This window comes from Sarcophilus harrisii, chromosome 4, assembly GCF_902635505.1.
Source record: "Sarcophilus harrisii chromosome 4, mSarHar1.11, whole genome shotgun sequence".
NCBI classification, from domain to species: domain Eukaryota; kingdom Metazoa; phylum Chordata; class Mammalia; order Dasyuromorphia; family Dasyuridae; genus Sarcophilus; species Sarcophilus harrisii.
Window position 1 is genome coordinate 169,369,690 of NC_045429.1, and position 27,429 is coordinate 169,397,118.

At 34.3% G+C, this 27,429-nt stretch overlaps 1 protein-coding gene across 1 annotated transcript in view; it reads left to right on the plus strand.

Annotated features, from left to right (window-relative positions):
- The first annotated feature begins 227 nt into the window (after window positions 1-227).
- THEMIS (thymocyte selection associated) overlaps window positions 228-27,429 on the plus strand; it is a 104,647-nt gene continuing 77,445 nt past the window's right edge. Inside the window, exon 1 of the mRNA XM_031964295.1 lies at window positions 228-454. Coding sequence (XP_031820155.1) covers window positions 364-454 — 91 coding nt within the window. The 5' untranslated portion in view covers window positions 228-363. The remainder of the gene's footprint in view (window positions 455-27,429) is intronic.

The following is a 27,429-nucleotide window of genomic DNA, read 5'->3' on the forward strand; positions in this document are numbered from 1 at the left end:
AGAGATCACATTCTCCTTCTGTTCAGGTAGTCTTTTCACCTGCAGCTTTGACCACAAACAGTTTTGTCTAAGCTGCAAAAAGACACCTGGGGAAGCCATAAGCAAGGAAAACCATACTTGGCATTCTCATTCTGTGGCAGCTGTTTAGACTCCCTCACCCCGCCCCCATCCTGTGTTACTTTAGTGTTGGAAGGAAATGTAGACCACAATGAGGACAATGAAGAAGTTTTAGCACCTTCCTTTATGGGTTCCCCACCCCCATAGTTCAATGTGTGTAAAGAGATGGCTCAGATTCTAACTGCCATGAAGTGACTCTTGACAGCTTTAGATTGTGTGGTACCAAGTGACTAACCTGGGTCAGCAATGACATCCACTCTTCAAGAATTCATCCACTCTCTGAATCCCAGAACCCTCCCAAGAGTCCTTCAGATCCAATCAGGCATCTATTTCCAAGGTAAGCTGAACTTTCCTTCTAACAAAAAAAAAAAAGTGTCAAGGAGAAAAGGTATGTAACCACCATTCTTGCACTTTGAACAAAAAGGGATCAGAAGGGAAAGATTAAGAGGATCATATGAGAATTCTTTAAAGTAACAGTTTCAACAGTTTTGGAAGAGAAGATGCCATGTACCTGCTGAAAGGACCAGATAATGCTAATTTGTGTGGAGTACACCTTGATGATGGAAGGCAAGGAAATAGAATTGTTTTTTAGAATAAGATGTCTAGCCATCAGTCAATAAGTGGTTAGAAAGTGTCTACTAGGTGCCTGCTAAGAACAAGGGATACAAAGAAGCAAAAAAGACATTCCTTGCTTTCCAGGATCTCACATTCTAGTGGATTGTGATAGGTGATTGAACGTTATAAAGAGTTTTGTTTCTTTGGCATTTTCTGAAATGTATTTGCAATCTTATTATGTAGCGCCAAATCTTCCTATCTGGAATAATGATAAAATTTTGATTCAAATGTGCATGCAAGCAAATGTTCTGTTAAAGTTTATTTAACTTTATTTCAGAATATCATTCCACAGAATCATGATTAAAAAATGAAAAAAATTCTGACAATCAGAACTTAGATTTAAACAATGAAAAAGGATAATTATGGATTCCATTGTGGGTTCTTAGAAATATTGTCAACAAGAGAAATTATTTAGATTCTTTTTAAAAAATCAGTATTTTATTTTTCCCCAGATATATGTAAAAATATTTTTAACATTTGCTTTTAAAAGTTTAAATTCCAATTCTCTCCCTTCAACACTCTCCACTCCCCCACATTGAGAAGGTAAGCAATTTGATATAGGTTATACATGCATAGTCATGCAAAATATTTCTATAATAGTCATGTCATAAAAATATAGGTGAAAAAACCTGAAGAAAAAAAAAGTGAAAAAGTATGCTTCAATTTGTATTCAGATACCATCAGCTCTTTTTCTGATGATGAATAGCATTTTTCCATCACAAGTCCTTCAGAGTTGTCTTAGATCATTGTATTGCTGACAAAAGCAAAGTTGTTCACAACTGATCATCTTACAATATTGCTCTTACTTTGTACAAATATATTTCATTTTGCATCAGTCTTTCTAAGATTCCCTGAGAGCATTCTGTTCATAATTTTTTATGGCAGAATAGTATTCAATTGTAGTCACATGTCACAATTTGTTCGGCTATTCCCCAACTGATGGGCATCCCCTCAATTTCCAATTTTTTGCCTCCAGAAAAGAGTTACTATAAATAATTTTATCTTTATAGGACCTTTTCCTTTTTTTTCTTTCTCTTTTGGGATATAGACTTCGTGGTGGTGTTGCCAGGTCAAAGTGTATTCACAGTTTTATTATCCCTTGGGCATATTTCCAAATTGCCCCAGAATGGTTGAATCAGCTCACAATTCCACCAACAGTACATTAATGTCTAATTTCCCCTACATTCCGTCATTTCATTTTTCATTTTTGTTCTGTTAGCCATTTAATAGATATGAAGTAGTATTTCAAAATTACTTTAAATTGCATTTCTCTAATCAATAGTGAATTAGAGCATTTTTCATGCATAACTATAGATAGCTTAGATTATTTCATATGAAAACTATATCTTTTGATCAGTTATCGATTGGGGCATGATTCTCTCTCTCTTTTTTTTAAATTATGTTTGAGAAATGAAATCTCCATCAGAGAAACTTGCTTCAAAAATTGCAAACTGTTTTCCCCTCCATCCTATCCCCCCTAAACCTGTTTATTTTCTCTTTTTGTGTCTCTGTCTCTCTCTCCCTGTCTCTGTCTCTGTCTCTCCTCCCTCTCTCCCTCCTTCTTTTTACCCTGTTCTTCAAAAGTTTTTGCTTCTGATTACCTCTCCCCAAATCTTCCTTCCATTCTACCACCTCTTCCCCTATCTTCTTCCCCTCCTACCTTTCTACAGGGCAAGATTCCTATACCCAATTAAGTGTGTATGTTATTCCTGCTTTGAGCCAATTCCGATAAGAGTAATGTTCACTTACTTTCCTTCACCTCCCTCATTTTCCCCTCCACTTTAAAAGTTTTTTTTTTATGTGAGATAATTTGCTCCGTTCTAATTCTCCCTTTCTCCCAATATATTTCTCTCACAGCTTAATTTTTTTTAAAGATATTACCCTTTACTTTTAACTCTCATCTATCTGTTCCCCCTCTGTATCCTCCTAACTGCCCTCATAATTAGAAAATTCTTAAGTAACAAGTATCATCTTACCATATAGGAATATAAAAACTTTAATCTTATTAAATCTCTTATGATTTCCTTTTTATAGTCAGTTTTGATCTTTTCATCAGAAAAGATTGAAAATCCTCTATTTCATTGAATACCTTTTTTTTTCTCATGAAGGATTATACTCAGTTTTGCTGGGTAGGTGATTCTTGATTGTAATCTTATTTTCTTTGCCTTCTGGAATATTATTCCAAGATTGCTTATCCATTATGTAGAAGATACTAAATCGTATGTAATTTTGACTGTGAGCTATATTTGTCTATGAAGTCCTGGGAGTTTTAATTTTGGGATCTCTTTCAGGAGATGATCAGTAGACTCTTTTAATTTCTTTTATCCTCTGATTTTAGAATATCAGGGCAGTTTTTCTTACTAATTTCTCTCCACCCCCTTTGTATTTTATTTTTCCAAATACATGTAAAGATAGTTTTTAACATTTATTTTCATAAGATTTTTACTTCTATTTTTTTCCTCTCCTTCCCCCTACCCAAGATGGTAATCAAGCTGTTTTAGATTATACATGTACAATCATCTTCCACATATTTCCACATTAGTCATGATGTGAAAGAAGAATCAGAACAAAAGGGAAAAACTATGAAGAAGAAAAAACAAACAAACAAAAAGGAAAATAATATACTTCCATCTGCATTCAGACTCTATTGCTATTTCTCTGGATTTTCCATCATGATTCTTTTGGAATTGTTTTAGATCATTGGATTGCTAAGAATAGATAAGTCTATCAAAATTGATCATCCACACTATGTTGATATTATTATATACAATATTTTCTGGCTCTTCTCATTTCATTCAGCATGTAAGTCTTTCTAGATTCTTCTGCAGTCTACCCGCTCGTTATTTTTTATAGAACAATAGTATTCTAATTCATTCATATAACACAATTTGTTCAGCCAATTGATAGGCATCCCCTCAATTTTCAGGGATTTTTTGCCACCACAAAAAAGCTTCTATAAATATTTTTATACATATAGATTCTTTTCTCTTTTTTTTAATTATTTCTTTGGGATTCAGATCTAGTAGTGGCATTGTGGAATCAAAAGATATGCAGAGTTTTATAGCCCTTTGGGCACAGTTCCAAATTGATTTTGAGGGATGATGTCTAGGCTCTTTTTATCATGGATTTCAGGTAGCACAATAATTTTTTAAATTGTCTCTCCTGGATCTATTTTCCAGATCAATTGTTTTTCCAATGAGATATTTCACATTGTCTTTCCCTCCCATGGTTTTGTTTTATTGTTTCTTAATTTCTCACAGTCATTAGCTTCCATTTTCTCAATTCTGATTTTCAAGGAATTATTTTCTTTAGTGAGCTTGTGTGCTTCCTTTTTCATTTATCCAATTCTATTTTTAAAGAATTTTTTGTTTCAGTGAATTTTTGTGCCTCTCTTTCCACTTGGCAAATTCTGCTTTTTCAAGCATTCTTCTCCCCATTGGCTTTTTTTGTACCTCTTTTACCATTTAGCCTAGTCTGTTTTTTTAAGTGTTATTTTCTTCAATTTTTTTTTTGATGTGTCTCTTTTACTAAGCTGTTGATGCAAATTTCTTGCATCACTATCTTTTCTCAATTTTTCTTCTACATCTCTTACTTGATTCTTAAAATCCTTTTTGAGCTCTTCCATGGCCTGAGACCAATTTGTTTTTACCAAAATACACATACTTATTAAATGTTTTGCTGAATTGAATTTATGATCTTGATTTCATTGTGTGTGTGTGTGTATGTGTGTGAAATGAACTTTATTGGCAAACCACAGGTTACAGCCTAAGATTTTTTTTTTTTTTTTTTTTTTTTTTTACAAAAGACTACATATATTAACCATATTTTCCAGAAAATCTGAAGGGAGCAAAACTTTTAAAGCATTTTTGATAGTCTAAATAATCAAAAGGGAAGCTAACATGACAAAGGAAGGACTTGCTTAAGCTTTCTCCCAAACTCTTCCTTTTACAAAATGACTCTAAACAGATTTTAGGATGACAGAGCTCACAAAAAGATGGAGTAAAACAAATTTCCAGTTCAGGACAACTTCGGTCAGCAAAAAAAACTTGTTGTACCCAGGTGAGAGAGGAGCTTAGTCTACCACAAGCTGAGCCAGTACAGACTGGTCCTAGCAAACCAGGAACAAGCCTTAGAGCAACTGAATCAGCAGCAGCAGCAGTGATAATTTCCAGACCTTTTAGCCCACAAACAGTAAGGGGATTGAACAATTGGTTACAAGGATATTACAAGGGTTCTCTTTGGTAGCAATGAGGTAGGACTCTGACATTTTGACCATATGTGGATTTTGGGTGGCAGTCCCAGGGTGAAGGGGGGCACTAGCATACCAGAGCTTAGCAACACAATGGAGTGGGGACTTTTTTCACAGTTTTAGGACAAAAGAGAGTACTTGTGGTCACTCACAGAATAAAGCACAGGCCAGGAGAAGAGTAAACACCTCTCATACTATCTTGAAAGAACTGAAAATTTATAGGTCCCTAGAAGTATTTCTGACAGTTCACCCTCCATCTTGGAAGCAGAGGCCCACTTAAACAAAGAGTTAAAGTCAAATAATTGTCTGGGAAAATGAGGAAACGGGGGGGGGGGGGGGGAAGAAAAAGGTTTTAGATTGTATGTATAAGTGCATGAATACAAATACATACACTTATATACATGCACATACACACACATAAACACATAGTCTGCTAAGTATGGTAGAATGGTAGAAAGAGATCAGTATAAAGCAGAACCAAAAAAAAGTGCTAGAGAAAAGGACTGGAGGTCTCTTTTCTCTTGTGTAATAGAGGAAAGAGTAAAGGAAGGCTTCTTGGAGGAAATGGCATTGAAGTCAGACTTTGAAAGAAAGAAGGAAATTCAATACTTGGGATGGTGGAAAGAAGGAGAATCTATCACAATTGGGTTGGGGCAAGAGAGGTGGCAATCTACATAAGCAAAGGCATGAAAAAGAGATGTACATTATGAGAATAAGAGACAAAAAGTATGATGGAAAAATCAAAGCACTGTGGAGATCCTTGATCATTATGATCAAGAAATTTAATATACAATGAAATATCACTGAAAAAATTCAAGACAAGTGATTTGATAATCAATCATTTTGTCATCATAAGAAAATTACTTGGATGTGAAAAATAAAATGGAGTGGGGAATCAACTCAAAACAGAAATACCATTTATAAGATTAATATAATAGACCAATAGAATTTTTCTAGTTCAATAGGGCTTTATACCAAAATATTGACCTGTAGAGAGGCACATATCCTCCCTTCAAAGACTGCTGTCCTCATATTTGAATTTTTGGTCCTCTTTAACCTATACAGCTACATGGCATAACCACCCCCAAGCCATCAGTAATAGGATTTCATTATAATGGAATTCTTCTCTCAGGACCTGCTCCATCCATCACCCTCCTTGGGAGAGGAAGGTTAAATTCTCTAAATTCCCTCTCTTGATATGATTTTTACCAATGGTTAAATTTCATCCTGGCATCCCTTTTACTCCCCCCATCACCTACTGAATTTGCCACAGATAGAAGGATTCTAAATTAAAGCTCTGATAATCTAAATGAAATAATAAGGACATGAATTAAGATGGCTGTAATGGGAAGGAAGACAAGTTAGAGATAAGAATTAATACATATAGAGAGACAATAGGACTTGACAAAGTCCTTCCTTGACAAAGGAGGAAGAAGGTGCTGATTTAAAAAAAGGTCAAAAGTAACTTTTAGGCTATAACTAAGAAACTGGAGGGATCCTAGTTCCAGTTCCAAAAAGGGCCAATTGGCTTTATTCTTATTCTTAGGTTAGAATCTATTTTTTTTAATGGATGATTCCATGATCACAGACTATACTCTTAATTCAGGGGGAATGCATAGATTCATAAACATAATTGGACAGAATGTTGGAGGCAGTCTATCCAGAAATAAAAATTTGTTAGGTACCTACTGTGTGCCAAGCACTATGCTAAGACCGGGAGATAAAAAAAAAAAATGACAGATAGTTCCTGTTCTCAAGGAATCCAATAGGGGAGATAATATGTATACAAATAAAACAATCTAGTCCTTCATTTTTAATCTAACCTTCATTAAAAAAAAAAAAAAAACACAACAGGTACAGAGTGAATTTTGCCTAAAATCTAGGATTTGAAGCAATAAGGCTGGGAATCATATCCAAGCCTTACTCAGCATAGTGCAGTAAATGAGTACCAACTCTAGAGTTAGAGAATCTGCTTTCAAATCCTTTCTGTAAAACTTAATACGTTGGTCGTCTTGAATAAATGTCTTAGCTTTCCTGATCTTGAATTTCCTTATCTGTAAATATGAGGTTTGGACAGAAGGTCTGTGATGTCTCTTCCAGCTTGGTACTGACAATAACTCCAAATATAGCATTCTTTCTTTTGAACTAAGTTTACAAAAATGCGGGATGACATGGGGTCACTTAGAGTCCTCAGCAGCAAAATATGTAGCCCTTGAACAAGAGACACATGTAACTACGAGAAAAATGAAGACTCTGATTCAATTGTGGTTGTTCAGTCATTTTTTAGTCCATCTGATTCTTTATGACTCCATTTGGGCTTTTCTTAGCAAAGATTATGGACTTTTTGGCATTTCCTTTTCCAGTTCATTTTACATATGAAAAAATTGAGCCAAATAGAGTTAAATGAGTTGCCCAGGATACACAGCTAGTAGATGTCTGAAGACAGGTTTGAATTCAGGTCTTTCTGATTTTGGGCTGAATACTTTATCTACTGAGTCTTTTACTTGTCCCTGATATATAAATGCTATAAACTTAAAACATACATGCAACTTGAATTCCAGATCATGAGGCTAAGTACTAGGAGCAGCTACAAGATAAAGTAAATAGAACAGTGGACCTGGAATCACAAGACCTGAATTCAAAAATAGTCTCAGACTTCATATAACACTTTTTTTTTTTTTTTTTACATCTTATTAGAGTAAATTCACATTAGAAAGGAATGAGAAATTGACAAGGAAAGGTACTGTGATGAATTAGAATTTTAATTAACAGAATTGTAACAAAATTTATCTTTAATTCTTTTAACTGTAAAATGGAGGGATTGATTTAAAGCATCCTTTCTCTCTCTTTCTCTCTCTCTCTCTCTTTCTCTCTCTCTCTCTCTCTCTCTCTCTCTCCCTCTCTCTCTCTCTTTCTCTCTCATTCTCTCATCCTCTTTTCCTCTCCCTCCTCTCCTTCTCTGTCTCTTCTGTCTTTCCCTAAATCTGTCTCTCTCTCCCCCTCTCCTCTCTCTCCCTTCTTCTCCCCATATCCCTCCCTGCCTCTATTTCTGAATTTCTTTCTCTGTCTTGGTGTTGTCTGTCTCTCTCTGTGTGTCTCTGTGTGTTTTACACTCTCTCTCTCTCTCTTTGTCTCTTCCTCTACCTCTCTGTCCCTTCCTTTCTTCCTTTGCTATACTAGTAAGTCAAATTATTTATTGAATGCCTAGTGATGGATACAGAATACTTGAAAATTTCTAAGAGTTAATTACTGCTAAACTCATATGATCTAGAGCCCTTATCAATGAAAACTGATAGAAATAATACATATTAAATGAACATTTATTTTATTAACAGATACTCTATTCTTGAAATCCTTATTTAGCCCAAATTAAATTTCATATTTCAGAGGATCAGCAGAAGTCAACATTTTTATATTTAATTCCATGTAGTGTCAATAAACAAGTTATCTTTCCCCCATTCCCTGAGCCAGATTTCATTTCTTCCCTTTTGTTTCCTAATTTTCTCAAAGTATGGACTAGATGCCACCTCATACTCTCTAATTGTGTGATTCTCACAGATATTAGCCTTTTCTCCCTCATGAAATTACATTTATATACTTTCATATTTACTTGTATTAAGGTAGTATTCCTACTCCACATTGAACACAAGCTTTTTGAAAATAGGACCTATTTTATTTTTTGCCTAATATAGGTCCCAACATATCATAGGTGCTTGATAATGTTTGTTAAATTTAAATTCTTGGAGAAACTTTTAATTTCAAAATATAGATATAACCCTAGGTATATATTTTTTCTGTTTCAAGATGCTAACAATTGACATAGTTGCTAAAGGTAAATGGGAAGCCCCTGATGTGATCTTGTAAAGACTAAATGATGAGGATGTATTGATTTTATTTTAACCCTCCCAGTACATAATCTGACTACATCTATAAAACCAAAATGGATTGATCTCACAAGGTAGAAATTCCCAATGGAGTGTCCATGTATCTAGGCATGAATGAAAACTTTGTGGCTCTGATTTGGTCCTGCTCATATTCTGTCATGCAATTCCCTTAAGAGGACATGGCTGAGCAAGAAATCTTATGCAGAACCATGGAGCATATCAACAGGGTGATTTTTGAAGGAACAGGCTATACAGAAAACAGTTTTGAAACATCAGCATGTTAAAAAATTGCTTATTTTTCCACCAGAATAAAATTCACATCTTTATAGTGTCTTAAGGTTTACAAAATACCTTCCTCAGAATGTGTCTGTGAGAGTAAGCATTCCTTTTCCTTTTTATAAACTGAGACTCAGAAGAGTTAGATGACCTATCCAAGACTGCATCATGTGAAAGTAGGAATTGAAACATAGATTTCTTATATGTCCAAGTAAGGCTTCCTTCTTTGTTTTGTTGATCACACATTTTCATATATATCAGTCATTTTTAGATATATCCAACTCCACCCCTCATTACTCGAAAATAGAACCAAACATTGCACAGAAAAAAAAAAATCTAAGAAAAAACACCTGATACAATAACCATGTCTGAAAGCATATATCTCTGCTAAAGAGAGCAATGACATATTACTGCAGTTATGCAGTGTTTGGTTCTTTTTCATATTCATTTCATTTATATTATTGCATATATATATTCTGAGTCTGCTTATTTTATTTTCTATCAATTCATAAAATCTTGCCCTGTTTTTTCTGAATTTGTTCAGATCCTTTTGCATGATGATATTCAATTACATTCATTAACACATTTTGTTCAGCCATTCCCAAGGGAGTAGTCACTTCTTTGCTTCCACAAAAGGTGCTGTTATGAATTTTCCATTATATATTGAGCCTCTCTTTCTCATACTCTTGGAGTATGTGGTAAGTAGTAAGATTATTGATCAAAGACAATCCACTATGGGGCAATTCACAGCTGTATCCACAGTGTATGTTTGATTGTCTTATCATAGCTATTCCAACATTGCTGGCTTCCATTTTTGACATGTGCAATAATGTGCAGGATTCTTACATTATGCTGCCTTTTCATACTGAATCCTCTGCTGATTCAGAATAATCTAGAAGTTAAATTAGTTAAAAGGCAAGTTTTCCAGGAGTGTTAAAGTATTGAAGGAGAATGACAAGGGTAAAAATGCCTCTATGTGACTTTTAAAATCTTGTGGAATGCTTTTATTTTATAGGAAACACGTAATTCTGTCCCCATTTTATATAGGGAAACACTAGATCTTGTCCAGAGTCACACAATAAGTTAGTGGCAAGATAATTTAGATGCCGTGGCTCCCCACGCCAACATTCTTTCATTATACTATATGATTTCTCCTTTCTGCTATTCAGGAGAGGATTTCTGATTCTAACTTAAGTAGATGTCAGAACTGTCAATAATCTCAATATTATCATTATCATTTTTGGCATGAAGATTATAGATTCTTCTGGTTACTAACATATTTTATAAAAATGAAGTTTTAAAAATCATTAAAAAATAATTTTTAGGACAATCAAATTTAAAATGAGGAAAAAAGGTGCTAAATTTCCATTTTCTTATCTCAGTTCAAGGCATTTTTTCCCTATATGCATAACGTAAATCAAATGGATTTGATTCTTTAAAAGATTCCATGAGTTAAATCCTGTCAGAAAGCCTGAGAAGATTTAACTTTCACAGATTATTGGCATGAGTTGCCAGTATACTTTCTTTTTGACTTCCATATTGATCTGCTCATCTGAAAGCTTCTCCTATTCTAGGAGGAATTGTTCTAATGGGTCATACAAGGTTTTTTTTTTTTTTTTTTTCTGTCTGAGGAGGCAGAGGAAACATCCTGCTTATTTACTAAGCACATCGGGGAAAGGGTTGGAGAGTGGTAGGAGTTGTAGCCATATAGATGGCCACATTGGGAAGAGGGAAAATAAAATAAACCACACTTTGAATCTTAAAGATGAGTAGGCATTTGGGCATTCCCCAAGTACTGTTGTGGTAAAAAGGACATTTAGGTAGATGACTGAGTTCATAAGAAAATTCCATTATTATGGAGCACCACTGAGCTTAACTGAAATGTTAGAGGAAATGGGAAGGAAATATTCATTCTTCCTTTCTTCCTTTCCTTCTTCATATTTCCTATTCTTTCTTTCCTTATTTCTTTTTTCTTTCTCTTCTTCCTTCCCTCTTCCTTCCTTCTTTCCTTCCTTTCCCTATTAGGGGCTAAGATTTGAAGTGTATTACACTTGTATATAGAAGAATTACACATGTTTAACATATATTGGATCATTTGACATCTGGGGAGGGAGTAAGGGGGAAAGGGCAAAAATTGGAACACAAGGTTTATCCATGTATATATTTTGAAAATAAAAATCTTTAACTTAAAAAAATGTATTACACTGAATGTGTGTGAACTTTTATAATATGTGTGGACATATAATATACACATATATAGAATATGTGCACATTTATATATATATATATATATATATTATGTACATACACACACAATATGAGGAAATTAAAAAAAACATTATTCCTTAGTATGGCAGGTATCATTACTATAATTTAGTATGTATATATTTGAATACTCATAATATCCATGTACTCCCCAAATCATTTGCTGTTTCATATATCTACTTATGATTTATGACATTAGTACCCACATATATAATATACCCACTTTTAATGAGGTATTATTGAAATGTTCTTTCTTTAAAATATCTCTCATCAAGAAAGACATTTCTGTGCTCTCCATTTTTAGATTCCCCTCTCTCTGTTACTGATAGAAGCAACTTCTTTCCTATTGTCACCATCTTGGCCTGATTCATAGTTCTACCCACTCAAGTGAAAGCAAAACATGCTTAACATGTTGTTTAGTACCTTCCTTGGAGTTGTCTATTCTTTTGCTCTTACCTCATTTAGATCTTCCAGTTGTTCTTTAACAATGTAAATTTTCATTGCTGGACCTGAAAAAATCATTGCCTAATCTTGGCATGAGGGGCTTTTAAATAATTTTACTTAAATAACTTTACTTACTTTAGATAAATTTACCTAATAATTTTATGACAACTACTATTTATTTACAATTTAGTATGTTAATGTTGTTGAGGCAAAGAGAGAAAGGCTCTGTGTCTTCTTTCATTTGTTTGTTCTCTCCTCCTTTCCTCCCTCCCTTCTTCCCTCTTTCCTTTCTTCCCTTTCTTTCTTCCTTTCCTCCCTCCCTCCCTTCTTCCCTCCTTCCAACCTTCCCTCCCTCCTTCTCTTCTTCCCTCTTTCTCTTCTTCCCTCCTTTCCTTTCTTTCTTCCTTTCCTCCCTCCCTCCCTTCTTCCCTCCTTTCAACCTTCCTTCCTTCCTTCTTTCCTCCCTCCCTCACAGTAAGGCTCTGTGTCTTCTTTCACTTGTTTGTTCTCTCCTCCTTTCCTCGCTCCTTTCTTCCCTCTTTCCCTTCTTCCCTCCTTCCCTTTCTTTCTTTCTTTCTTTCTTTCTTTTTTTCTTTCTTTCTTTCTTTCTTTTTTTATTTCTTTCTTTCTTCTCTTCCTCCCTCCTTCCAACCTTACCTCTTTCTCTTCCTTCCTTCCTTCCTTCCTTCCTTCCTTCCTTCCTTCCTTCCTTCCTTCCTTCCTTCCTTCCTTCCTTCCTTCCTTCCTTCCTCCTTTCTTCTTTCCTTCCTTTCTTCCTTCTTTCCTTCCTTCCTGCCTTTCTTTTTTTTTTTTTTAAATATAATCTTGCCCAAACTGAAATTGCAGCAGTCATTCACAAAACCTAATTTCATTGTTTATCAGCATGGAAACTTTAACCTGCTCCCTTTTATGACCTAGGCTGGTTTGCCCCATTTAGGTAGCATGGTGGTCCCCAGATCCTGAGGATTCATCATATTGGTACTGAATTAGTTGATGAGGACAAATCAGCTTTTGTCCTACTGTAGCTCAGAATTTTCAAGCTCAAGTGATCTACTAGCTTCCACCTTCCCAGTAGCAGAAATTACAAATGTGCATTACCATACTTAGAATATTCCTTCTTTTGTTTTGAGTAATAAACACTATATTAGAAACTGGCTTTCATTACATTCAAAATGAGAAATCACACATACTTCTTTAAAGGTCTTTGTTCTTTAAAACCCTTCCCACCCTGGCTCTTGTTTTAAAACTAGTAAAACAGACCACAAGCTAGACAATGATAAACTTCTGCATTGGTGCAATAGATACAAGATAAATCTATCTGTAAAGCTAATGCAAATAGAAACTAGTTACTCATTTTAGGGCATGAAAAATGCTTTCATGCTCAGTAAAATTGCTTTCTCCTTTCCCTCTCTTTCTATTAGTTTTTAATCCTTAATTCTAACTCAAACAAACACCACAAAGAAGGAATATTCCCACATACAAAGTAGAATAAAGTAGAATAGAAAGAGTGTTACATATGAAAAAATATCTCTAGAGAGGATAGCTTTACTTTTTAAAAAATATGTGGTAAATTCCACATATTGATGCCAATGCTTTCTTGCTGGTTTGTATTAGCTTTATGTCATCTTTAAAAGTACTTCAATTATCCTTCTTTTCACCTTCATTTTTCTTTTTTGGCAACACTCCTTATCCCCTTACTCCAATATCTTCCTATATATAATATAAAATATTAAATATAAAAAGAAAAACACAATCTTTATAACAAGCATAGTCAATCAAAAAAAAATCTATACTTGGACAAAAACATAGGTATAGTTTTGTACCTTAAATTTATCATTGAGAGGCTTACTTTCTTAAAGAAGCCTTCTTCTATATCTATATCATTCCCTGTATTTTATGTTTCTATATAAAGCTTCTACTGATAAAGCTCAAAATTGCAATATATGATTTCTGCTACATTCTGCTAATGTTAATACAACATTAGTTGAATGGTATAGAAAATCCAAAGATTACTTAAGTTTTTCCATACCTTAGACTTTCTTTGTGGGCTTAGAAATACCCTACAAGAACTTTTTACTACTCATCCACATTTCTTTTTAAATCACCCCCATACCTGGGGTTGACTGGGCAAATCTTTATTTATATGACTGTTGCACCTGTTAGAAGTATTGAGGGTACTTTTTTTGTAATGGGAAGAAACTCTCAGAACAGTTATTCTAACAGGGCTTCCATCTGCTGAAAATTTTAGCTGCATGAAATCACTACATAATCTGAAGAAGAAAAAAAACCTGTGAACATTTATTGCAGGAAAATTAATAGACATCTAAAGAATAGTATTATGTCTAAAAACTCTCCATTACTTTTTATCCTTGATTTAAACCACTGCCACCCAATATTTTCCAATGGCCAAATATTATGATGAATTTAGTCCATATTTTCCAAATACTCAAAAAGGACTTGTTCTAGACATAAAGAAGATAATGTTATTTTAGAGGCAAGGAATTAAATGTTTCAAAAAACTTTAGAGTTATTCTAATCCAATTATCTTATTTTGCATATAGATGAGAAAACTAGAAAGTCCAGAGAAGAATCTTAATTCCAAGATCCCATAGGTAGTTAACATTAGAGCCAGAAATTGAATCCAAATCTGATTCTAAAGCCAATGTTCTTTCCCCTAAACCATACCTATGGTTTTCCTATTAATTGTGTCTGACTCTTCATAACTACATTTGGGGTTTTCTTGGCAAAAGTACTGAAGTGGTTTGCCATTTCTTCTCTAACTTATTTTACAGATGAGAAAACTAAGGCAAACAGGATTAAATGACCTGCTCAGGGTCATACAGCTGCTAAAGGTCTGAAAATCGATTTGAACGCAGGTCTTCCTGACTCGAGAATCAGTGCTTTATCCACTACACAACAAGGCACAACATTGCTTTGATCCTTATAACAGTGAATCTTAAATACATTTCATTATTATTTATTAGCAGCTATTGTGAGACTATAAAAGCAAACTATTAAAGTAACCGAGTCAAAGAAACAAATGATCAGGATACTACACATATTCATCTTTAGGTAGGATTGCTCTATTTGAATTGGGGACATGCAGCCATTAACTAGATGAAAGTAAAACCGTGCCTAAAAAGGCTCTAAAACAATTGTGCAAATATTGATATTTAGTGGCTTATATATTATATATACTGGCCATGCATTTTATGGATCTAGTGCAGGTTTGAGAGTTTATATTGAAAATGTTTTCTCTGTTTTAATGCCAATGTAATTATTTTATGGCTAATTGCATTTGATTATTTTTGCAGGCTTAATTTAATTGGAGGCATGACCAGCAAAAAGTGCCAAATCCCAATTCTGAAAAAAGTCTAGCTTTCTATTTTTTTCATTTCGGCATTTCACAGAAAAACGTTCCAATAAAGAAAAAAAAATGTACTTTTCTTCAATACCATTTTGTGTGTGTGTGTGTGTGTGTGTGTGTGTCTTTAGTATGGTCCACAATAATTTGAGCTATATCAACTAGAACCAAATCAAATAGCAGCTCTTTTGGAATAGTGCCCTTGTCTAGTGATACAAGATATTTTATTGAAAGAGCTTCTGTTAAATGAAATGATGCAGAGCAGTAGTTTTTCATGGAAAGTAATATCTCTGAAGCAGTATTGAAAATGGAAGTAAAATTATTAAAATAATTCTGTGTGATTTGTAGTTATCCTGTAATAATTTTCTCAAGCAGAAAGCATGGTTTTGTGATGCTTCTAGGTGATGATTTTGTTTGGAAGGAGCTGTCATAGTGTTTCATCAGAATCTATAAGTTCATTTGTCTGGCTTCTATTCACCTCCACCAATGATGAATTTAAATCATTTATATCTAAATATTTCAATAAAAGAAAAATGTTCTTTTCAATGTGTTCACATTTGAAATAATGATTTAATAAATACTCCTTTGAGGCAACAGTGTGAGATAAGGTTCCAAGACGGCAGACAAGGTTCAATTCTGAAAAGTTATTTCTTTGAAAAAAAAAAAAACATTCATATTTGACCTTCGCTGACTTAGTGATATTTGAAATTTCCAGATTTGGCTATATCATATCATAGATTGGATTTGAAAGGATGTTGGAGGTTATCTATAAATTTACACATGAGAAAACTGAATCCCAGAAATGTTGAATAATTTGTCCAAATAGATAATAAATAAAAGAAGCATTAAATAAATACCTGTTATGCAGTAGGCACTATGCTAAGTACTTTATAAATATCTCATTTGATTATCACAAACCTTTGAATTAGATTCTATTTTTTCCCTCATTTTTACCATTGAAGAAACTGAAACAGATAGAGATTATGTCTCTCAGGGTTACAAAACTAGTGAATCAGGCCTTGCTTTCTCCAAGCCACAGCTCTAACTATTATACCACCTACCTTCCTCTGGGTAGTTCACATGACAGAGACATGCATTTAATCCAGGCCATTTTATTCCAAATGCAGAATTTTTTTTATTGGGTCAAATCTATGTTTTTAGATGTCATCTTGTTTTAAGTAAAGTTTAACTTTTTTTCCTCATTATTTCTCATTTTCTTAGTCCTCATGCTTTAGCTTTAGGGTAATTTTGCTGCCAGAACTATATTAGTTAATAAAACACAGGTCAGCAAAAGAGTTGCCTTTTCATTGTAATTAAAGTCACTGGGGGGAAATGAGAAAATAAGGGTCCAAAACCTTAAAACTTAGATATGTAAATGAACGTTAAAAATTTAGTATTTTTTTTGGACTTGAATTATATATAAAAGTGAAAGAAACATTTTCTCCTAAGCTTTTTTTTTAAAGCTATAAGATCTGTGATAGGAAACAAGTGTGTAATAAAGCAAGAAAAGATGAAAATAATTACTGCTGTATCATATTTAATAATGGCAGAACAAAATCAACTAGGAATACACTTTCTACATTATTTGTTTAATTGAGGATATGCCAAAAGATGTGGATAATTAAGTACAACAGAGTATTCAGATCTGCTATAGGGGATTCAAACTGGATAATTTGCTGTTTATTTTAAATAAAGAATGATCTTGTTTGTTCAGTGTGGACTTATATCAAGAATCAGTTAAAACAATTCTAAATTTACATGCTCTCTCTCCCCACACTCCTCAGCATAATGATTCCACCAACATAGGCAACAAAATTTTCTTCTCCTTTCTTTCACAAACTACCCTGGGGAAGGTGTGATTGTAAATTTTCCTAATAGAGACAGAAAGAAAAAGTAAATGTGGAAGTATAATTTCTGTCGACTGCCACTATGGTTTTTAATGATATAAAAATTGAATTGCTGAGTTGGACCATCACTGTATTAAGTTTTCAGCAAGTACAATTTCATACAAAGCTGGATAATTATATTCTAGTGAGGAGTATATGCTCATGTAAAAAAGAAGATAAAAATGTGACTTCTGGAATTGTAATATTTGTCATATATTACAAATGAAATTTATACTATACCATAACTAGAATAAGCCTTTAAAATAGGTTAAAGGGCAAAACAAACAAATCCAGAAAATAAATCAGAGCAAAAAAAAAGTAATTTGAAGCATTTCTATATGCTCAAAAATTCTCGTCTCCTGACATTTAAAATTCTGCCTTGTTCCATATACAAATGTGTCTTTCTCCTCAAAAAAAAAAAAAAAAAAAAAAAACTTTTTAAAATAAGTCTTTCTGTGTCAAGTTTTAACCTGAAAATGAGGTTGACATTCACATTATCAACCAAGGCTTTGGCATAAACTTTCAAGTTGAGAAAGCTATTTGAATGAATCATGCTTTTTTTTAAGTGAAAAAATATTTTAAATGGAAATGAATTATTTATTGTTTGACAAGGAGATTTTACCTGAAGAAATAAAAACTCTACCCAGAAAAAGGAAGGGTGACATCTACTAAGATATATATTTGGATTAAAGGCTCAAATTTCTTATTTTAAGGAAAAATCTTAGAGCAAAGGGAATTCAAGCATAACTGGACTGGGCTTATTCATAGTATTTTTTTGCAAGTTGAAGAAAGGACACATTTAGCTGAGTATGAATTCAAATCACATACAAAAAAAATTGATTATTTTCTTCTGTTCTATTAATGAAATAAAAAAAGCTATGGTAGATTCATGCCTTACTCATGGAAATTTTACATAGCCTTGATTCCTTATCTAATTCAGTTCTCAGTTCTTCTTTCTTTCTTTCTTTTTAAGCAGATAGTTTTTCACATAGTCCTCATTCTCTTGCCCTTAAGATTTTGACTCAGTCAATTCATCATAACTTTATTTTCCTTGAAATTGCAATTTAAGGTCAACTTCTTCCAAGAAGCTATTCCTAATTCTCTACCCCAGTACCTACCCTCTCCTTTTAATGAATTTTTCTTTTTTTTTATTTATCAGTCAATACTTTCTCTTCTATAGCTAGCAATCTTCAAATACTGAGAATCATAGATTTGGAACCGAGAAAGACTTTAGAGGTCACTTAATCCATCCTCAAATCCAACCTCATGTCAGAACTGTATCTAGGTTTTACCATCTATTACAAATTCCTATAGGTCACCATTGCATATTTTGTTATCAATTGCCTTCCTTGAATGAATAGCTGATTACTGAAGCAAAAGAATTTGAAAAAATCTTGTGTAATTACATTTAGCTCTCATTTTGCATTGGCACAAAATTCTATAAAAATGACTTATTAGCAGATTAGAAAGGGTTCTGAATGATCATTTTATTTTTTTCATGCAAGTTTAATCATATATCCAAAATGAGAAAGGCTTGTGTTCAATCATTGCTTCTGACACATACTGGCTATATGATATTTGGCAAGTTATTTAACCTTTTATTTCTCTAAGCAATTCTCTAAGACTGTGAGCGCCAAAGAAAGTATTGTGGTAGAGAATTCCTTCTTTTCAGACTTCTTTATTTCAGTAAAATCATAAGGCCATTGCTTATTCTCTTATGTTACTGGTAAAAAGTAACTGAGGGTTCAGTTTTCCCCTCCCTAATTAGGACTTGAAGGGTAGAATAGTTTCTCACATCTTTTGTATCAATCATGGACCATACTATCTGTGAGGTTTTCTTGGCAAGGATCATAGAGGAAAAGATTTTTAAAAGTTAATAAAATACTTATATTATTGTCACACTAGCTCATTTTTACTATTGATGGCCTATTGAGCTATTCATAATGGTTTGAATAACTCAATATTTTAAATAATTGTCTACTTTTATTTTTCAAACTGCACTTTGCAAATCTCTGAGTAATTCATATGGATTAACAAGAGATGATTCATAGTTTCATTGGTCACTGATGATTTTCCCAGTGCCTCAAAGATGTTAATTAGTGAAAGTGATATATCTACTTTTATCTACTTGTACTGAGAGTACAAATTTGCATATTTTTCTTGGTGTCTTGAAATATAAATGTTGGTGTGATGAAAAATCTTTATATTCAGGGACTTGTGATCTATATGCTTTCCCTTGTTCTATTCTACTAGCAAGTTTCTGTTTCAGAATAATGAATAATTGCTATGTCAGAGACATATGCCACATGACCTATATATTTTTGTTGTTCCACTGTTTTAATCATGTCCAATTCTTTATGACTATTTGAGGTTTTCTTGATAATGATAGTGGAACAATTTACCATTTCCTTCTCCATCTCATTTTATCGACGAGGAAACAAAGTCAAACAGAGTGAAGTGATTTGCCTAGGATCACATAGTGAGTAAATGTTAGAGGCTGAATTTGAACTCAGGTCTTTGACTCTCAGTTTGCTATTTTTGTTTACTGCACCACTTAGCTGTCCTAAGCTACATATACCATACTGAAAACATGGCACCTTTTAAAGAAACAGAATCTTAGCCTTAGAATGGATTTAGGAAGTAATTTATTCCAACTCATATACCTCCCACCAAAAAGAAAATAGGCTACAAAATATCCATTTAGTAGTTATTCATGTCTGCTTGAAATCTTCTAAAGGAGGTGGGTTGGGATAAGAAAGTTAAGTGATTTACCACTTAAGCATCTTACTATTAAAAAGGTCTGAATCATACCAATCCTTCCAACCCCAAATCTAGTGCTCTATCTACTAAGTGACATTGCCTCTCTAATAATGTTTAAAATCATATTTTGACTATTCATCAGGATCCTAGAGATAATGGTATCTTAAAAACAAAAAGCAAAAAAAAAGAAAAGAAAGAAAAAGAAATTCAAACTCCACAACTTTCTTTTTTTTCTCTTGAAATCATTATTTTTTTATATTGTTATGTATCAATGAAATAAGTGATTTGACAGGTTTTTTTTTTTATAATTACATGTAACAATTTTTAACATTTCTTTTTTAAAATTTTGAATTCCAAATCATCTCTTACCTTCTTCCCTCATTGAGCAGACAAGCAATATGATATGTTGTATATGTCTGATCAGGCAAAACATATTTCCATATTAGACATGTTGTAAAAGAAAACACAGACTTCTCTCCCTCAAAAAAAAAAAATGTAAAAAAATATGCTTTGCGCTACACTCAGACTCTGTCAGTTCTTTCTTCAGAGGTAGATAGGAGTTTTATCATGAGACTCCACTAATTTTAGAAAGAACTTGAACTTCTTTCTTCTAAGTTAACAAAAAAATAGGGAGAATAAAATAACAAGATATAGTTTCCATTTTAGGCTATTAATACAAGTATACTGTCTAGAATGATGGAGGTAATTATCCAAGTGTATTCTTTCTTGATTGTATCACATTTAATACATTATGTTCAGTTTAGCTAGGCACATCTTAAGAGAGACATTGGCAAACTGGAGAATGCCTGAAGAAGCATGATCGGTGGTATAGAGTTTCCAACTAAAGAAAACTTGAAAGGATAAGGAATATCTAGAATGGAGAAAAAGAGACAGGGAACACCTAATCCCATCTTCAGATGCATGGGAAGCTATAAGAGAAACTAAACTGAATATGTATGATTCCTTAGCCAGAATTAGGGCTGAGGAGTACAATATATGATTCTTATGACCAGAACTAGGGCTAAATTACAATGAGACATTAAAATTAAGCACAAAGGAAAAAAATTGTAAGAATTTAAGAGATTTTAAAAATTGGAATGAATAATTTATTCCTAGGTAAGGAGGTTTTGGCAACTGAAGGTGTTCAAGCAAAAGCTAGCCAGCAATTTGTCAATTATAGACAAGGATTTATATTTCAACTATGGATTAATGTCTATAACCTAGATTTCCTTCATTCATGAACCGCTAAAAACAATTCTAGATTGAAGATGCATACTTGGTTCAGCAGCATCTACTTAAAACTATAGTTTTCTTTTACCAGGCTAAATCAAATGATGGATAAATCAAAGTAAAAACCAAGAAAAAAATCACCTTATAAGCACAGGAGCATATATTCCCAAAGATTCTTATATCATGGGTGGGAGAAGGAACACACTTAGCTAAAGAACATATTTGGGAAAAGGAACATGTATCGGAAATACGGGTAACCAAGATAACTTCTCAGGATTCCAATCCAGTTTTGATTCTGAAGCTATTGCTTGCTGCTTCTCTGCACTGCCACATTTTGATTTATTGAAAATATCCTTTGGGCCAGCTATTGGTGATGTCTGCTGAAGGGCAGCTGCTTTTTGTCCTGTTCCAACTCAAGGATTGATCACAGCTCTTAAGGTCCATGGCCTCAAGGTTATTTTTTTTCTCTAATGTGAATCAAACCTACAGCCTTACCTAGCTAGCAAACAAAATACTTAGGTAAAGCCTGTCTTTTGAACTGTTTTTGTTTTCTCCCATTTATACCTCCTTCAGACATTCTATTTTATTTGCAGCAAAAATGTCCTTTTAAATCTTTTCATACCATGATTGCTAGTAATGGTTGATGGAAATTATTTAGGAGCTTTAGTTAAGAAGGCTGGTGGGTAGGCTACAGCTCCCAATCTTCACTCTGAAATCTTAAAAAAAATTACTTCTTTCCCTGCATTTGTATGGTTACATATATCTATCAGATAAGTGACAGCATAATTTAATGTACTATCTCTTCTAAAAAATAGCAATAATAATCTATATAGTACTAACTGTATAAAGATCAAATGAGAATGCATATAAAGTACCCTGAACACTTTAGTTGTACCATATACATGTTAGCATATATAAATATTATATTCATATTATTTTAAATGCATAGTATATGTCTACTGATAACATTTTGGTGAGATTTATTTCAACTCAATCTAAAAATACAAGGTGTCCCAAAAATTGTTAGTGTAGTTTTAAGCTTTAATAATTATTACAGCCATTGAAGCTGAAAACCACACTAAGATTTTTGGGACACACTGTATATATTATAAATGTGTTACATGCATGGTAAGTACAAAGCCACAAATGAAATAGTTCTTGTATTGTAGCACACTCTATCTCCCTAAAACTATTTATTGAGCTAATGTTATAGCAGGGGTTTCCAGGCTTTTGTGTTCTATATTTGTTGGTTTTTCCATTGAATTCAGAAGAAAATGAATTCTAGAGTTTAAGATACACGTTTTTAGAAGAAATGAAATATATTAATTCTTCATAAAGTCAACTTTACATTGGTATGTTTATTAGAAATAAAGCAATAAATTAGTGAGACTCTTTATTTTATTTTAAGTCAACTAGTAGTTTTTCTTTCCCTATAGTTTTTGAAAGAGATACCTATAAACCATAAGGCAGCCACCTTTTGTTTCTTGCTTTGGGTTTGATTGAGAACAGGACTAAGAATTCTGATTTACAGAAACATGTTGATATGAATACAATTAAAGCCTTATGAACATATGCTGTAAGATTGGACAATGGTTCTCCAAGAGTATACCAAAAGTTTTGTAATTACATTGATTAGAAATCAACTATGAGTTTTTATTTAGTGTGAAGTTGGTCTTTCACTGGGTCATTGTCACTGATTGTTTTTCTAATTCAGTATGAAAAAGATTTTACACCCAAACCTCATTTGTGTGTTTTGCTCAGTTCTAAATTATTCCTTTGACTCTCTTCTCTGTCCCATCCTGCTCCATTTCTTTACTGGCCTTAATCCAATCTTCCATTTTTTTTTCAATGAAGCTGCTAACTTTTAAAAATTTCAGTAGGAGGGGCAGCTAAGTGATGCGGTGGTACAGCACCAGCCTTGAATTCAGGAAAACTTGAGTTCAAATCTGACCTCAGTCACTTAACATGTCTGGCTGTGTGACCCTGGGCAAGTCACTTAATCCCAATTGCCTGGGGGGGGGGGAATTTCAATAACATGATTACAGATATTTACTAATCCTCCCTGTACCTTCTTGACAAATTTCTCAGAGGGGTAAATGAGGAGTGGGAATTATATATAACTTAGGTTGGAAGCCCTTGTGATAAGGAATACAGTCATAGAAGTCGCAATTTCTGTTCTCCCAAGATCTTATTTACCCATACACCATTGTCTTTAATACTATAGGCAGTCTTTTACTACCATATATTATGATGGGCACGCCACATAATTCTCTAGTGGAGAAAGGGATTTTTAGTCAATGGAGAGGGTACCAGATTTCCAGTCTAAGGTGTTATGTTTAAATCTATTTGTGTTGCCATGAGCAATTCATTTGCCTTCCCTGAATCTCGGAGTCCTCATCTATAAAATTAAAGGAGCTCTCTGACTTCTTTGCAGAGGTGATAGGCTATGGGTATGGGATATTGCATATACTGTCAGTAAAAAAAGCAGTTACTAATTGCTAACCATGTGCAAAGAATCTTCTAAATAAACATCATCAGATTCAGTTCATGTTCAGCAGGAACGACTCTTTTCCTTCCCTCTGCCCCCCCCCCCAAAAAAAAAAGGTTTTTCTTCTATTTTTAAATAAAACAAGGCTCACTGGAAGTGAGACACATTTAGAAATGAAGGTGATATAAAAACAAGATATTATAAAATTGGATTAAACTTGTTTTAAATGTTCATAAAAACAAATTTGAATGATTGAAGAAGGGCATGTGAACCTTGGTATTTCTAAAGTGATGGGCTTTCCCTGAGCAAATCCACTGCATATAGTATATTGTTTCTGCTGGGGGTGATTCTTGGGAAGGAAATGAGAAGTTGTAAATGCCAGCAAGTCCCTGACCACTCTGGTTGATATGGAGTACTTAGAAAAGCACACATCAAATTATGGCAGTTCCCCCAGTGGTATTTTCCACCCATTATCTCCTTGGAGTGCTTTGCTTTTCACAGAGACATGTAAATGAAAATGGTCCTTGCCAGTTATTAAGCTGCTGCTCTTGAATGGCTAATGGACCAAATTTTCATTCCTTTCTAAGTTCAGATTTCCCCATGGAAGTCAATAGGAGCTTCAGATGTCTTTCTACTGATCTGCTTCTGATTTGCAGTATAACCTTAGGCAAAACTCTCCAGCTGTGAAGAAGCTTCCTTAACTGCAAAATAGGCTTCCTAGGGACTATTGGAATTGAGTCTTCAAGATGGGAAGGCATCTTGCAACCATAAAATGTGGCAACAAAATCTAAAGTCAAATTTTACTGGATTACACACTATCTGAGGGCAAACCGTGTATAATTCTGCATCATTCTCATTTTAGCAAAGCAAATGATTCCCCAACACATGTCTATTAAATGATATGCAATGAGGGGACAAAAAATATCAACTTACAGCTGCCCAATTAGTATTATTTAACATTTTATTTCTTTACCTCAAGAATCCACAGTCATCTTAATTAGAATAGTAGAATGTGCCAGGCACTGTCCTAAGGCACTGTAAGAACTGGAAAGGGACATAGATATTATAACTGAAAAAACTGATGCTCATTGAATAGAAATGACTTTCTTAACTTGAATGGAATCAGAACTGGAGGCTAGATCCTAGATCTCCCAATTCCCAGCACATTGCCCTTTCCCAGCAAAATTCTGGAATTTTTCTATGGGTAAGATCATCCAGGGGATGAGCACAAAGGATTGCTGTTATGTCAAACTGAGGACAAAGCCCACTAATCTTCGCTAAGGAAATCAAGGTGTGTCCTAATATCTTGATAGATTAAAACATTTTGTTTTGTCACCTGGATGGGATTGGCCTCTAACCTGTGGATGACTGGAACTGAACAGAGCAGGCTAGAGATGGGAGAGTCAGGAATCAAACAGAAGCTTAATTTTAAAGTGAGGGAAATAAATTGCAAACAAAGCTATATGTGTTGGGGCGGAGCCAAGATGGCGGAGAAGACACACGCGACTTTCTAAGTTCTTCTCTTACCCTCTTTATCAATATTATATCGAGCCTCAAAAATAGTCTTGACTGCTACAATTCATAAAGATAAGAAGTAGAACAACCCACCGGCCAAGAAAATCTGCAGTCTCGCCAAAAAGGTTGGTTCCGGGGCCAGGGGAGATCACGCAGACGGGAGAGAAATTAGGTTCCGAGGAGAGTCTCAAACCGAGGGTGAAGGCACAGATCTCAGCACAAGCGCGCAGCCCCAACCCTCAGTACAGGCTTTTCCTTGAGGCAGTTGTGATCCTGCACGGCAGGAGGACGCAGCCCGGGTTAGCCTCCAATCTGCACAGTGGGGAGCTCGGCTTGGGGCCATAGAGCTTTTCCAGGGCCGATTTGCATCAGGCAGAGACGCTGGGCAGAGTTCCGGGCGGTCTGCAGTCTGCGGTCTGCGGTCAGCATGCAATACTCACAGACCCACAAGAGGCTCCGCCTGGGGCAGTGACACTTTCACCCCTTAGCTCTCAGCCGAGGGCAATCGCAACCCACTCAGCCCTACTAAGCAGTTTGATAGCTCGGCCAGTGCTGAATCCACTTCCTGTTGGGGGAAGGGAAAACCTCACCAGAGCACTCCCATACCTCTGAGCGGAAATCGGTTTACATCTTTTCCTGCTCTGCAGAGGAAGCTGGTAACCCCTTGCCTAGGAGACCTACCCTAAAGGCTTTAAAACATGAATAAAAAGATGAAAGAACGATCGACAGCTTCTATGCAGAAAAAGAGCAGGTCAGCAAACCTGAAGAGACCCTCAAACAGCAAAATGCATCAGACTGTCCTCCTTTACATGATGCTCTCACAGAAGAGACCATTAAAAGTCTCAAAAGAGAGTTAGAAGATAAATGGGGAAAGGAAAGAGAAGCCTTACAAGAGAGCAACAACTTCCTGAAATACGAATTGAAAAGTTAAAAATTCCTAGGAAGTGCAGGAAACAAAATTGGTGGAATTGGAAAAAATAAAAAATCTCAGGAAAGTAAGAATTGGAATTGAAAAATAAAGAATTCACTAGAAAGTAGGATCCGTGGAATTGGAAAAGGCAAAGAACACGAAGAAAGTAGGATCTGTGAATTGAAAAAGAAAATAATTCACTAAAAAAAAAAATTAGTGAAATGGAAAAAATTCCACAGACCAAAACAATACATTCAAAAACTCAATTGGACATGTACAGAAAGAAGTAAAAAAAGCTAATGAAGAAAATAATTCTTTAAAAATTAGAACTGAACAAATAGAAACTAATGATTCATTGAGACAGCAAGAATCAGTCAAGCAAAACAAAAAATGACAAACTGGAAAAACCATGAATTATCTATTTGCAAAACGACAGACTTGGAAAATAGATCTAGGAGAATAATCTGAGGATTATTGGACTTTCTGAAAACTATGATGAAAAAAAGAGCCTAGATACTATTTTACAAGAAATCATCAAAGAGAACTGCCCAGATGCAATAGAATCAGAAGGTAAAATAGGCATTGAAAGAATTCATCGAACACCTTCTGAAAGAAACCCTAAAATAAAACCCCAAGGAATATTGTGGCAAAATTTCAAAACTATCAGATTAAGGAAAAAATTTTACAAGCAGCCAAAAAAAAACATTTAAATACCGAGGTGCCACAATAAGGATCACCCAAGATCTGGCTGCCTCTACATTAAAGGAAAGAGGGGCCTGGAATATGATATTCCGAAAGGCACAAGAACTTGAGATGCAGCCAAGAATAAACTACCCAGCTAAGCTGAGCATTTTCTTCCAGGGAAGAAGATGGACATTTAATGAAACAAATGAATTCCATTTGTTTCTGAAGAAAAAACCAGAACAAAACAAAAAAATTGATCTCCAAGCATAGAACTCAAGAGATGCAGAAAAGGTAAAAATAACTCTTGAGAATTGTATTTCTGTTGTGGATATACAAAAAGAATACATGTATAATTTGATTGTACTGATATAAAATAAAAAAGGGAAGTAGATATGGAAAAGGGATGATGGCAAAATAAGGTGGGAAGGAGGGATAAAAAGAGGGAAACCACATCCCACAAAGAGGCTAAGGAAACTTATCATATCTGAGGGAATTTAGAGAGGGGGAGGAACATTGTGTGAATCTTACTCTCATCAGAGTTGGCTCAAAGAAAAAATAATTGACATTTGTTTTAGAGAAAATTCTCTCTCCTCATTAAAATCGGGGGAGAGGAAAAGGGAAAAGAAAAAGAGTAATAAGGGAAGGAAGGGGGAAAGACTGAAAGGGGGGGAGGGAAGGATTATAAAGAGGATAAGTATCATGATACAAGAGGGGTACATAAGTTTAAAAGGAGGAAAGAGGG